General features: G+C 47.4%; 1 protein-coding gene across 5 annotated transcripts in view; it reads left to right on the top strand.

The window, feature by feature from the left end:
* Positions 1-13713, top strand: part of MGRN1 (mahogunin ring finger 1) — a 50406-nt gene that overhangs the window by 1382 nt on the left and 35311 nt on the right. For all 5 annotated transcript variants that reach the window (XM_054644060.2, XM_054644062.2, XM_054644061.2 and 2 more), the window contains exons 2-3: positions 6115-6233; positions 8468-8556. In XM_054644060.2, coding sequence (XP_054500035.2) covers positions 6115-6233; positions 8468-8556 — 208 coding nt within the window. The remainder of the gene's footprint in view (positions 1-6114; positions 6234-8467; positions 8557-13713) is intronic.

Below are 13713 nucleotides of genomic sequence, written 5' to 3'. Positions count from 1 at the left end.
AGCTGGATCTGTGTGTGACAGCATTTTAGATAAAGAGTGGATTAATGATAACCACCATACGCAATGGACATTAAACTTCTTTCACATCACCATCCTGTTGTTCCTATGCTGCTGAACTGGAAGTTAATGGTGTGTTGGGTTTGGGGCTTGGCAAGGTAACCCCATCCCACTCCTGAGGTTGGGTTTGTGTGTTACCAAGCTCCCTGGAAGGGGATCTGTGGACCATAATGCTCCCAAAGAGTGTTCCACATGTGATATCTCCCTTGTAGAACTGAACAGCCAATGCTTTCAAGCAGCTGGTTAAATAAAAATATTTGTATTTCCTACAAAGGCTCTGGGTGCAATTAAAGGCTTGTTAATTAATTCTCTATGGCATTTTGTTGTGCTCTTTTTGAAAGCTGGTGTTAAGCCAGGGCTTTCTCTTGACATACTTTGGGTTTATCTAACAAGGATCCTCTTGACTTTGGGGAGAGAGCAGAGCTGTTCAAGCTCTAGGCAGAAGAAGAGGTGGTGAACACCTCTGAGGTGGAGGTTCAAAGCCCAGAACAGTGAGGGCTGTCAGGATGGCAGCTCCCCTCCCTCCTTCAGTGTGTTAGAGGGACAGTGTCCTTTGAGGTCCTGCCATCTCCAGAGTGATTGTCTTGGAGATGGGAAGGTTGGGACCAAACCTGGCAGTGAGGATGACTGGAAGTGAGTGGGTATGGTTTGGATTTCAGGAAGCAAGCTGCAAGTAGTACAAAATCTTCTTGGGCCAAATGTTTGCTAATTATTTCTAACTGGACCCTGCTGCTGCGAGCCCTGTGTGGGAGAAGCTGGTTTTCCATGGGCTGTGTTGGGTGTGTGTGCTGGAGAGTGAGCCTGACTCTCACTCCTGGCCCTGAGATTACCCCTGATGGTCTGGGACAAGTGGAGATGGAGCATTACCTGAGGTCACCCATCCTGTGTGCAGCCCTGTCCTTCTCCTTTTCCATTCCATCCCTCCTTGTCTCTGGTTTCAGCAGATCTTGACTTAACTACAAATGTCTGCTCAGCTGCTGTCCATGGTGGGCATCAGTTGGGTTTGATGAGGGAGCAAATCCCCCCTGCCAAGGACACACTGTGCAAGGAAACAAACCCTAAATCCAGGTAAATACCTAAATCCAGGTGTTCTGGCTGTGATTTCAGCCTGCCTGTGGAGAGGGACACGGTGGCTGAGCCTTGGTGAGTTCCAGCTGGTTGCAAAGGCAGGGGGCAATATTCACTTCTCCTTTATTGCCTTTTGATGTGGTTGTTGCTGGGTCAGTCACATGCCCTGGGGAGGATGCAGGAGTTTGCTGAGGAATCCACCTTGGTCTGCATGAGCCAGTCCTCAGTGAAGCAGGGTGTTTAACAGCTTTGTTGGAAATTGTGTGCAGTTTTGTAGTCAGAAATCCTCAGAAAATGCCCTGCTTCTTCCTCCAAGGCTCTGGGTGGGTATCACCTACATTTTTCCTCCTCCATCTGGGTGACTGAGGCTGCTGTAAGGTGATACCCAATTTCCTTGTGTGAACCCTCTTTGCTGGTACCTTTTAACCAAAATTTCTTGCTTTAGGCATTGTGCCTGCCTGACAGGTTGGGAGGAAGGCCTGGTTTGTACAGAAGAGTAAGTGCCTCTGTGAAACAGGCTAAAAATGGTTATTTTTTCCCCTTTTTAGAGTTGTGATCTCTGTGGTGTTTCAGTGCTTGGAGCAGTGGAAGGATGTGCCATGCCCCTGTTGCTCTGGGGCAGTGAGCAATGCCCCAGTGCTCCCCACAGCTCTGCTCCTGTTCCATAAGCTCCTCTGCAGCACGGAGCACGTGCCCTTGGGATGGCTCTTCTCCTCTGGAGTAGGCTCTTGAAGAGGATCCCCTGGAGATTCCTGGGAGGAAGAAAAGGAAGTGGATTGCTCCTCTCTGAAGCTGAACTGCTTTGTTGTTTGGGATTGAGGCTTTAATCAAAGCAAGAGCAATTTTAAATAGAAGAGTATCCAGAGTCACAGCCAGTCCATCTGTGTGCTGCTGGGTACCATGACAGTGTCACTGTCCCTGTGTGCTGGTTCAGGCTGTGCCTGGGACTGTGCTGCCATGGTGGTGACTGTCTGGCTGAGTAATTAAACAGAACCCAATTTCTATCACTTCACTGTTAATTGCATTAATGGTGAGAAGCCTAAATGGGCACCTAAATGCTTTCTGTTAATGAACATTGTGACACAGCCATGCTGTGATGGGATTACAGCTGTGCTCAGCCTCCTGTAGGTTGTGTCCCTTCCCAGCTTGTCTCTTGTGCATCACATCCATGTGTTGCATGGATATGGGATTAGGGAGAGGTAATTATGACTGGACAATCTGGTGCTTAATGCTGGTGCAATTATGATAATAAACCCCCAGCACTATGCTGTACTAAATATAAAGTATTTTGGTGTCATTTGATGCCTTGAAGGAGCCTTGGGTTCCAGTTTGGTTTTTTGCATAGGACAAATGAATGAGTCAGACTTGGCTGTTCTGTCCCAGTGGTCCCAGTTTTTCCAGCCACTGTAAAGTTTTCCACCACAACAATTCCTCTTACAACCACTGCTTGGGCTTCATCTGCCTCACTTGGTCATGTTCTCTTTTATCTCATGCTGCTCTGTGCTTTGTGCTGATTTACTCTGGGGAAGTGAAGCCACAGTTTTTCTTTGTTATGGCATTTCTATCCTATTCCATCCTTTTTTATTTATGTGTGATTCTTTCCTGGTCAGCGTGTCACTGCATTTTCCTGGAGGGTTTCTGTTTGTAGCAGTTCTGTGGAGGATCAGTCCAAGGATTTTTTGCTTTTTCTTTTTCCTGCCAAAGAGAATGGCACTTGGCATCCTCCTTGTGCCTGTAGCTACAGAGCTGTGTGTAAAGCTGGCCTTGGAACACCTGCTTAAGATGGTTTTATAGCCTGGGGGAACATATGGGAACAAGGTTCCAGAGGCATGATAGCCTGGCTAAAGTTCTAAAGCTGTCTCTGTACTGGATTTGGAAATGGAACCTAGGATTCCAATGCATAGAATATATATATATGCACGCCTGCTAGAGCCACTAAAAATCCTAAATGTCACAGTGACTGCCAAAGAGGATGCCTCATATTTTCCATCTGGAATTTTCCTTTTCATTTCAGTCCCTGGTGTGGTATTTAAGAAATGCTTTCTTAAAATGTTCTGCCTTCAACTTGGGCAAACTCTGAGATGGTTGTGATCGTGGTTGAGAGGATTCATCCGTAACTTTGGTCTCACTTGAGAGCTCTGAACTTGGGTGTCATTGTAGCAAGAGCTTTCTGAAAGCTTGCAACAGAATATCTTTTTATAGCTGCAGAAAACCGTGTTGTAAATTTGTGGAGACAGTTTGCTGCCATTCTGGTTTGTTTGTCTGTTGAGACCTCGTGTATGTGGCAGTTTCTGTGTGTGCAGCAGCCTCAGGGTTGTTCTGTGTGTTCCCTCTGAGAACCTCAGAGTGGTTTTCCCTGTGCTCCTCGTGCCTGGCACTGCGTTTCTTGTTTGCTTATAAAGGAAGTGCCTCGGGGGAGAAAACCTCTCCTTCACATTGCAGGAGGTGACTTAGCAGGAAGATGAAGAGAGTTCAGTCTGAATGTGGAACTGAAGCTGTGATTCCAGCTACTGTATTGGTGAGAAATCCCAACAATTGGGTAGAGATGTCAAAAGCAGTTCTTAGTGGAGCAGTGACAGTGTGGCAGGTGCCTTGAACATGCTGGTTTTGTGTCTGGGTGTTGTTCCAGTTGAGCAAGAGAGACTTTTTCATCTCTGGAGATGCTCTCAAGCCGTGTCCTGGGCTGATCCCACAGCGTGGGCAGCAGGAGAGGGGGGACTCTGTCCCTGTGCTCAGGTGAGACCCCACCTGCAGAGCTGCCTCCAGCACAGGAAGGATGTGGAGCTGCTGGAGGGAGTCCAGAGGAGGCACCAGGATGATCCCAGGGATGGAGCAGCTCTGCTGGGAGAGTTGGGAGTGTTCAGCCTGGAAAAGAGAAGCTTTGGGGTGACCTCACTGTGGCCTTGCAGTATCTGGAGGGAGCTTAGAGAAAAGATGGGGCAAGGTTACCTACAAGGGCCTGGAGTGACAGGACAAGGGGGAATGGCTCCAAACTGGCAGAGAATAGGGTTAGATTGGATAATAGGAAGAAATCCTTCCCTGTGAGGGTGAAAAGGCCCTGGCACAGGTCTGCCCAGAGAAGCTGTGGCTTTGTCATCCCTGGAAGGGGCCAAGGCCAGGCTGGACAGAGCTTGGAGCAGCCTAGTGTCATGGAAGGTGTCCAGGGCAGGGAGTTGGATCTGTGTGATCTTTAAGGCAATTCTATGATTCTGTAATTGTGTCTCATCACTGGATAAGAGGGAGTTCTCTGCCTCTGATCCAGGATAACCAGCTGCTGTGCTACTGAGACATCCTGCACAAGCATTGTCTTCTCAGCTGATCGAATAAAATGTTCCAAAGCATAATCCTGCTTGACCCACATAAAATGTGGAATCTATTCCAGCCTTCAGTGTGGTTTTCTGAACCTCAGTGCATACACAAACCTGCATGGTGTATCTCTGATGGAGAGGCAGTGTCAGGCTGGCTGTGCTTGGACATTATATACAGATTAGGTTTTTAATTTTGTTGCTTCTGGGAGGAGTGGGAAAAGATTCCCTGTCATTTGGGGCACCTCCATTTGTGTCCAGGAAATGACTGGATGTGGCACTCAGTGCTCTGATCTGGTTCACAAGGTGATGATAGGTCAGAGGTTGGACTTGATGATCTTGGAGGGCTTTTCCAACCTAAATGATTCTGTAGGACAGATTCTAAGTAGCTGCTGGACCTGTGCTGAAGGTGATTGTTGGATCTGGAAAGAAGGATGTGTTTCAGTACTACAAACATCTGGGTGCTTGTTAGCTGAGCTCAGCAGTAGCTGAGCCCTCCCATCATCATTAAGGCACTGCCATCTGTGCAGAGTGAAAAGAGCCTTTCTTGAAGCATAAAGGGAGAAAGCCTTAATGGAAAAAACAGGGCCATTCATGAAAACCCTTCAATTTCTGAGTAAATCCTGCTTGCTCCTAACCAGAGGGACTGCAGATCCCTCCAGAATGCCTCCACAGCCATTCAGATGATTAGTTACTGCTTCTGGAATGACTCATTTGAACACAAATTTATGCTGTCTATGCATTGCACCCAGGGAAGCAAGTGTGCATTTGGCTCAGTCCTCTCATCCCCCACTCTGAAACTTGAAGAGAAGTGGCTTGGATGGAGCCTTTTATTTCAGTTCTCTCCTGATACTCATTTCTCTGAAACTGTACCTCTGTGAAGTTCACATGGGAGAGTGCTTTCCTGAAGTCTTTCTAGGAGGGAGCTACTTTGTGGTGCTCTCACACACCTGAATTAATTCTGTGCATTTTACACTCAATTCCATGCTCCAGAATCCCAGGGACCTTGCAGATACTTTGTGTCCTGAAATTTTCACTGTAGTGCATCACCTTAAAGAGGAATGAAACAAATTCATGGTGAAACTTTCAGAGCTGACTTTCACTTTAGTCAGTCCCTGACGTCCATGTTTCTGCATTTAGAACTGTCAGCATTATTCATTGAATCAGATCAGGGTGTACAGACTCCAGCACTCCCAGTAAAGGTTTGGAGTGGTTCTTGTGTGGGATATGGGAGTCAAAGAGGGGATGAAAGGTGACAGGAGACCTCTGGCTGTGCTGAACTTTGCAGTGGGAGAAGCCTCATCCTCTCTGAGCAGGCCCATGGTGTTTGTGGGACTGGGCTTCACACTGGGAACTGGAGGAAACAGGAAGAATTGACCAGAATGGAGCAATATTGGAAAGAGCTGACTTTTCCTGCTTCCTGTTCCTTCTCTGGAAAACAAGTTGAAGTGGAATTATCTCCACTGTAATACTTATTCTAGGTTTTTGTTTCGTTTGTTTGGTTTTTTTCCTTTCTCCTACTGTTGGCCCTGGTGGTGAGTACTACAGCAAAGGGGTGAATAAGCAAGTCTTTTCTGTGTCTTGTGGCTCTTAAAACTTGTGAATTTAAAACTGCACAGACTTTTCCAGGAAGCACTCATTTAGAGAGTTTTTTTTTTCATTCTCTTGTGTTTTTTATTTCTAGGAAACTACTTTGCAAGTCACTTCTTTATGGGAGGTGAGAAGTTTGACACCCCTCACCCCGAGGGTTACCTTTTTGGTGAGAACATGGACTTAAACTTCCTTGGAAATAGACCAGTTCAGGCAAGTTCCTACGTTCTGTCTGTTTTACTCTTTTTTGTTTCCTGCCTATTTTGGAAAATCTTGGGTAGGGTTTGTAGAGGAGAGTGACACAGACCTGAGAGGTCCTCACTGCTTGGGGAATGTCATTGCAGTCTGTTCAGATGCAAACTGAGTTTTCCTGAGAGGCTGAATTCACCTTGGAGGCTTATTTTCACTGAGGACAGAAGGAATTAGTGGTGGGGGAGGAAAAACAGGGACTGAGGAGCACAGAATTTGGGACTGATTCTGCCTGCCTGCCTGAACAAGTGTAAAACCTGCTGCAGAGAGGGCTGGGAAGCAGAGCCTGAACTTCCCAAGGCTCCTGGGCAGGTTTTGTGCTCAACACATGCTGTTTGCTGTGTCTGAGTGACCTGACTGGGTGTAGGGCAGTGTTAAGACAGACCTTGACATTTTGTGGGGTTTATACCTAGGTGGGCTGCTCAGAAAGTCCCTCCTTCTCTTTTCCTAGCTGGAACATAAATGTAATTTTGGGCCCACAGATGTCTGTGAGAGTGTGAAAAGCAACTTGCTCAAGTGGTTGGCTTGTTCTTGAAAAGGGAATAATGTTGTTTTGAGGGAAAGACAGGAATTTTATGCAAAGTGTTATGTTTTGGATTTCTCTTGCATCTCAGAACTGCTTAAAAGAACCAAAAGGTGACAGAGTAGGAGCCATTTGGAGATCTTTTCTGAGTGCTGGAGAGGAAAGGGAAGAGCTGCTTGCTTTGTTGACTATTTTCCTAGTTGTTTCTGCAGCTTCCAAACATGAAATGAGAACTAGAAGTCATGGTTCTAGTTTAATTAATTATTTAATTTAATTACCTGCATGTCTCATCAGAAAAGCTGTGACCATTAATTAATTAATTCATGTTTGTAATGCTTGGTGGCAGTTTGGGATCACCCTGGTTTTACAGAAGAGGGAAACTGAGGCAAGTTGGAGTTGGAACAGTTACAAGCACGTTCTGCTTTCTGAGTTTCTCCTCAGGCTGTGCCATTGGTCATTTTAGAGCCACACTCAGGTCACAGGATGGACAAGGAGGAATCTGGAAAGTCTTTGTTTAACCAGGAAATGCACTTGGGCAACAGAATTAGGGAGGAGGGGGTTGAGCTGGAGCTCTGTGGTTGTGTCAGTGCTGGGCAGGCCTGGGGGTGCCCACCACATCCCCTGGGCCACTCTGCACACAGGGCCCTCCCTGCAGGGGCTGAGCTGGCACCGTTCAGTCACCTGCATGTCCCAGCCTGGGCTTCCTTGCTGACATCCCAGCTCTGGGTTTCATCATTTCTCCAGAGGGGAGTGGGTGAGAGCCCATTAACACCGTGGGACATTTGCCAAGTGGGTTTAAGAGAAGGAGGCTGTTGTGGAATATAGTTTGCCTATGTAAAGTTAAAGCCCTTTGGCAGCTCTGATTAATCTTCAAGGAAAAAGAAAAAAAAAACCACTCAAGCACTGAGCAGCAGCACTGTTTTCTGGACATGGGCCCAGTTCTTGCTTTGGAGTAAGGGAGGCTTTGCCTCATTTCTAAGGAAATGTGTTGGTGGTCCCTGGTGCCCAGCAGGCAGCTTTGCAGCTGTACAGGTTGTGATCATCACAATAAGCAGTTTCCTTTGCATTTCTCACTGGAGATCCTGTGCCCACTAAGGAGAATTACAGTCTGAAGCATTATTGTCCCTATTTAAAGGACAATCTGTGAGAGAAGATTTCTTGATTGTAGAATAGAATGAGGCCCCCTATCCCTGTCTCTTTTCTTTTCCAGAACATTTGCCCCATTGTTTCAGAATAAAAAGAGTTTCCCCCAGTAATCCAGGGTTTCAGCATGCTGATTAGCAGTCAGATCACTGCTTGCATGCTGCAATACACATGAAAGAGCTGCATTTCTTCTGCTCAAGCTGAAGGTGGATTCTTTAGTGGAAATAAAAGCTTGGGAGAGCAAGGCTTTCCTGACTGAGAATTCAGGGTTGAGAGAAAGGGCATTTTCATGAGGTCTTTCTTAAAGTGTGCATTTCCAGTATGAGCTGTTGCTGGGCCAGGGCAGGATTTTCACCCTGAAACACACTTGATTTATCAGTAAATAAAATTTGCTATTGCTGTTCCTTGTGGCTGCTGTACTGAATACCCTGAAAGCCACATGCTTCTTGATTTGGGTAAATTGGATGCTAGGTAACATGCTGCTACCCTTTATAGTGTAATAACAGAAGAATGATTTGCCTCTTTGTTGCAGTTTCCCTACATAACTCCAGCTCCACATGAGCCAGTGAAGACACTGAGGAGTTTGGTGAACATCCGCAAGGATTCTCTCCGACTTGTCAGGTACTGCCTTACCTGAGCCTTTCATTTAACTCATCCCAGGGATCTCTCAGCCACAGCCAAGCTGTACTGCTAAGCTTTTGGAGAATGGCTGACATCCAGATCCTTGTTGCTAGATATGTCCAGAGGTTTCTGTGCTCTCTTTTGAGCTTTCAAGTGGTTTATATGCTCCTTATCCAAACAATCTGTGTTTCCAAACAGGACCAGTGATGTGTCTGTTTCTGCAGGACAGACTGGAGTGGTAAACAAAGCCATGAAATCATTAGCACGAGCGGAAGGTATTAGTCAGGTCAATAAACTTTACAGACAGATTCCTTCCTGCATTCCTGTGCAAGGAGAAGCCAGAAGGGAGCTGATTCTGGTTCGAGTCATGGGCCTGGAAGGCTGATGGGTCTTGAGTGAAACTTCCTCAGGTTTCTCCTGCTGCCAGGATGAAGATTGGTCCCAGTGTTATGCATTTGTTGAGATGGCTTGTGTGCCATGCATGGGGGAAGGACAGTCATGGGGATGGTCGCTCTCACTGCTCCACACTGAGATCTGAACCAGCAGAGCTGCATTAAAGCACTGGCTCACACTCAGACCTGCAGCTGTCCCCTTTCCAACAGATGGCTGAGGTACAGGGCCCAGCATTCAGTGCTTTGTTTGGGTCTGAGCTCTGGGCAGATGTCCAGGCAGAGCCTTTCCCAACCATCCTGGCTGGAGTCACTCTGGATTCTGTGTCTGGGGCTGGAGCTCTGGCAGGGCTCCAGCTGCAGCTCCCAGCCAAGGTGGCTCTGAGAGCCTGGTGTAACATGAGCACTTGGAGTCATAACCAAAAATCCTCAGTTTGTTTTTATGTGAAAACAGATGTGGGTTTTTTTGTTTGTTTTGTTTTGTTTTAAATGAGCAAAACCTGTGGTTTCAAAGCTCATGGAGCTTCCAAATAAGTGACCATTGGTAAACTGCTCTGAAAGCTCTTTGGTTTTTCAGCATAAGGGTGAAATACTTCTCTAGGAAAAAAGAGAAGGAACATAAGCCAAATGGGAAATGGCTTTTTCCCTGAGAGAGGCCTGGCTGTGAATGGAGCAGTTGGTGTGGTTTAGTACATATAGTTCTGTCATTCTGCTTTCTGTGCTCACACGTCCCATTTCCCAGAGCTGCAGCTCTGGACTATTTGGAATGTAGTGTCCGTGCACATTGACAGTATCTAATTTCATCCCTCTAATTCTTGCTACTAGCAGTTCTTTTTCTGCCTCATGAGCTCTCACAGGCTCTTGTGCTGCTGCTGTGTCAGTGCTGACGACAACACTGCCAACATGACTTTATTGAATTTTGCACTGATGTAGACCCAAAATGAGGTTTAATTGACAGTCCCCAAGGGTACATTCTGTCTTGTGCTCTTCTGGCCCAGAGGCTTTGTCTTCCTCCCTCTGTGCACGTAAAGGACACTTTGTGCCCTCTCCAGCCTGGCTTATTCACAACCAGTGGCTGAGGTTTGCACGTTCTTTCCAGAGCTGATCAATTTACCACATCCTCCACCAAATACAGTGATACTGAGCCAAGTGTCCAGGTGTAAAGTTCTAAGTGGATGTTCTGCTGGTAACATCCCCATAAGCTTTTTCATAGAATCCCAGACTGGTTTGGTTTGGAAGGGACCTTGTTCCACCCACTGTCTCAGGCTGCTTCATGCCCTGTCCAACCTGGCCTTGGACATTTCAGGGATTCAGGAGCAGCCACAGCTGCTCTGGGCACCCTGTGCCAGGGCCTCACCACCCTCACAGGGAAGAATTTCTTCCCAATATCCCATCCAGCCCTGCCCTCTGGCAGTGAGAAGCCATTGCCCCTTGTCCTGTTAGTCCAGGCCCCTGTTGAAAGTCCCTCTCCAGCTCTCCTGGAGCCCCTTTAGGCACTGGAAGGGCTCTGAGTTCTCCCTGGAACCTTCTCTTCTCCAGACTGAACAATACCAACTGTCCAGCTTGTCCTCACAGGAGAGGTGCCATAGAGGAATATAGGGAAATGTTCCACTCTGGCCTTCCTGCTCAGCTCTGACCAGACAAAATTCTGAGCTTTGCCAGATCCTGAATTTTTACAGGATAAACAATAAACCTGTGGATATTGGTGTTGAAGTTCTGAGTCTTCAATGTCCCGTGTGAGTGTTTGATCTCTGCCAGGAGGAGACTGTGAACCTCAGAGCAGGGTAGCAGGAACTGTGCTGTAAACCACTAACAGAGAAAGCCTTTCTTCTATTTTTCTTGTGTCCCACATTTGGCCTTGGATTGGAAGCTTTGTTTTGGAGCTCCAGTACCTGTTGTGCTGGTACTGGCTGTTCCTTCTTCTCCTGAAGGCACTTCCAGCTGCAGGAGGAAGACCAGCTCAGGAGACAAGGGCTCTTGTTGCACCCTGGGGCAGCTTCTCTGCTTCAGCTTCTGGGCTTTGGACAGCATTGAAGGAATCAGCAGCTGTGGTGGTTTGGGAATGTGTGTGGAGCATCAGGAGTGTCATGGAGAATAGTCATGGAGTGTTTTGATAAGGGCCTGAGAGAGGTGGATGGGGGGGCTGAGGGGAGACAGGTGAGTTGCAGGGAGTGAGAGAAAGGAAATCCCTTCTCATCCCTCTGCAGCACAGGGGGCTGACCTTGGTCCTTGGATCTGTTCATCCTGTGCTGGAGGTGGTGAGGGACTGGGACTGCCTGCTCTGCAGCCTGGATGGTGTTAAACTGGACAGATCTTTGCAGAAACCCCAAATAGGAGACAAACACCCCTGTGTCTGGTGATGCTGTCCCCTGTGGAAGTCAGTGCTGACAGAGGTGTCACTAATTCTCATTTATTGCCTGCTCAAACACTGGGTAAGTGCAGATCTCACAGCACTCAGTCAAGGGATACTTAACATTTATCCTGCATGTCTCCTGTGTTGGTCAGACTTTTGAATCTCCTCAAAGGATAAATTTGGTTCAGCTCAACCTAGTTCTATAAAACTGTCATGGCTGCTGTTAATTATATTTTTATCTTTTAATTCTTTAACAGACAATAAAAAGCTCCAGCCTTTCCATTGTTTTTTCCAGGAGTGATGTCAGACCAGGTGGCCTCAGCTCCCTTGGTCATCCTGCTTTGCCTTTTGCATCAAAATGTTGGATCAGCTGTTTGTTCTCAAAGGTGGTCAGTCTCTTTCCTCTGTACCTGTGATTGTGAAGGCTCTGATGCACCTCTGTGCATGACCCAAAGGCACACCCAGCAAAGTCACTGGTTCCCAAATCTGTGCATGCATCTGTGACCACCCCACGTGGACACTGTCTGTAGGACTTGGCTAAATGGGCACTGTAAAATTCAAGTGCAGGTGGAGACAGATGAGCTCTTGAAGCACCTGAACCACCTCCTTGTCTGCCACGACTCCTTCAAAGAAAGAGAAATGCAAAATGTGTGATTTTTGTCTTGTTACTTCCCTGATGTTACATCCCACCATTCCTGCACATTAAGGTGGCACATGAGTTGTCTCTGCCTCTCAAAGTATGCACCATGTTAGGCTTTGCTTGTTCCTTAGGCCAGCTACCATCTGTGCACTCTTTGCTCTGGGGCAGATCATAGAATCCCAGACTGGTTTGTGTTGGAGGGACCTCAAAGCCCATCACCTTCCACCCCTGCCATGGCAGGGACACCTTCCACTGTCCCAGGCTGCTCCCAGCCCTGCCCAGCCTGGCCTTGGACGCTGCCAGGGATGCAGGGGCAGCCACAGCTGCTCTGGGCACCCTGTGCCAGGGACTCAGCCTCCTCACTGGGAAGGATTTCTTCCTCATGTCTAATCTAACCCTGCCTTCTGTCAGTGTGAAGCCATTGCCCCTTGCCTTATCAATCCAGGCCCTTGTAAATAGTCTCTCTGCATCTTTCTGTACTGTTCAGGTACTGAAGGTTGTGAATGATTTTCTGTGCCTCCAGCAGCAGGGGTGTGACAGCAGGAGGGCACAGCTTTGCGGTGACTGTCACCTTTTAGGCACTTGCACCTTGCCCTCTGCTCCAGTGGTGCTGTTCCAGGCAGGCAAGGCTCAGCCTCTCCTCCCTGCATCCCTCACAAACCTTCCCTCCAGGCACTGCAGTGGCCCCTCAGTGGTTTCCCAGGGCAACAGATCTAGTCTAGCTTTAACCCCTTATCTCCTTGGAAGGATGGAAGCACATTCTGAGTGCTGGCAGGGAGCTGCAGGGTGAGGTTGGGAGCAGGAGGATGATCTGAGGTGCTTTTTGTGACTTCCCTAAGAAGACAAAGCAGGCAGTGGTTGTGCCAGGGATGTGTTTGTGTGTGAGCTGCCCCACACCCAGGTGTCCCCATTGTTACTTGGTGCTGTCACAGGTATCCCAGTCTGTGCTGGGCATCTCTATTTAATACCTACCTGTGCATGAGGTGAGGCTGAAGGAGCCTGTGCCTGCAAGAGGTGCTGGTTCTCCCACCCTGCTGCTTCTGGCAGAAGTGCCAGGTCTGTCATAGCCTGGATCCTTCACTGAACCTCAGATCCACAGAGTGCAGCACAGCAGGAGGTGACTTGTGCTGCTGCTGTCTTGGACACACACAACACTTGTGAGTGGATTGTTGCTGTCTGTGTTCTTGGGTCAGTCCAGCACAAAATGTTGATAGTTCCTGTGTTCTTTAGGTAAATCTGCCCTTCTGCCCAGTGTTTCTTCTTTACAGCCTCCAATGCCATGATTTTCACTTTCAGTGCAACTAGTTTGTGTGAAAATACCCTCTTGCTCTGTACTGTGTATTGTGTCCAGGTTTCTGCAGATGTTAACACTCCAGTTCTTGGGATTTGTTTTTTTTTTTATACTGGCATGTTGGGTGTTTTTAGCTTGATTTGCTGCCCTGACCTAGGTGAACCTCTGGCAAAAGCCTCTCCAAGCCCTTCAGACAGGAATGTGGGTGTGTGCCATTAGTTAGGGGTTACATTAGTACAAGTACATGTGTTGTTGGGTATTTGATTCTACTGCTCTTAAATTTTATTTTGCACCTTCTGTATTAAATTACTGAAACTGAATATTTCATTCTTGTTCGGTGTGCTGTTAAATAAAATTCAAGCTGGAACCCTCTTAATTAGGCAGCAGTTGTTATATGTCAGTGAACCTGGTAAATAAGGATTCCCTTGACAGTTTTAGATTGAATTGTAGAGGTATGTCTGACCCATTTCTGGGTATTTTTGAC

Source organism: Agelaius phoeniceus, chromosome 16 (assembly GCF_051311805.1).
Source record: "Agelaius phoeniceus isolate bAgePho1 chromosome 16, bAgePho1.hap1, whole genome shotgun sequence".
Taxonomy (NCBI): domain Eukaryota; kingdom Metazoa; phylum Chordata; class Aves; order Passeriformes; family Icteridae; genus Agelaius; species Agelaius phoeniceus.
The sequence above is the reverse complement of the archived record's forward strand: the minus strand, read 5'-3'. Positions and strand labels throughout refer to the sequence as shown.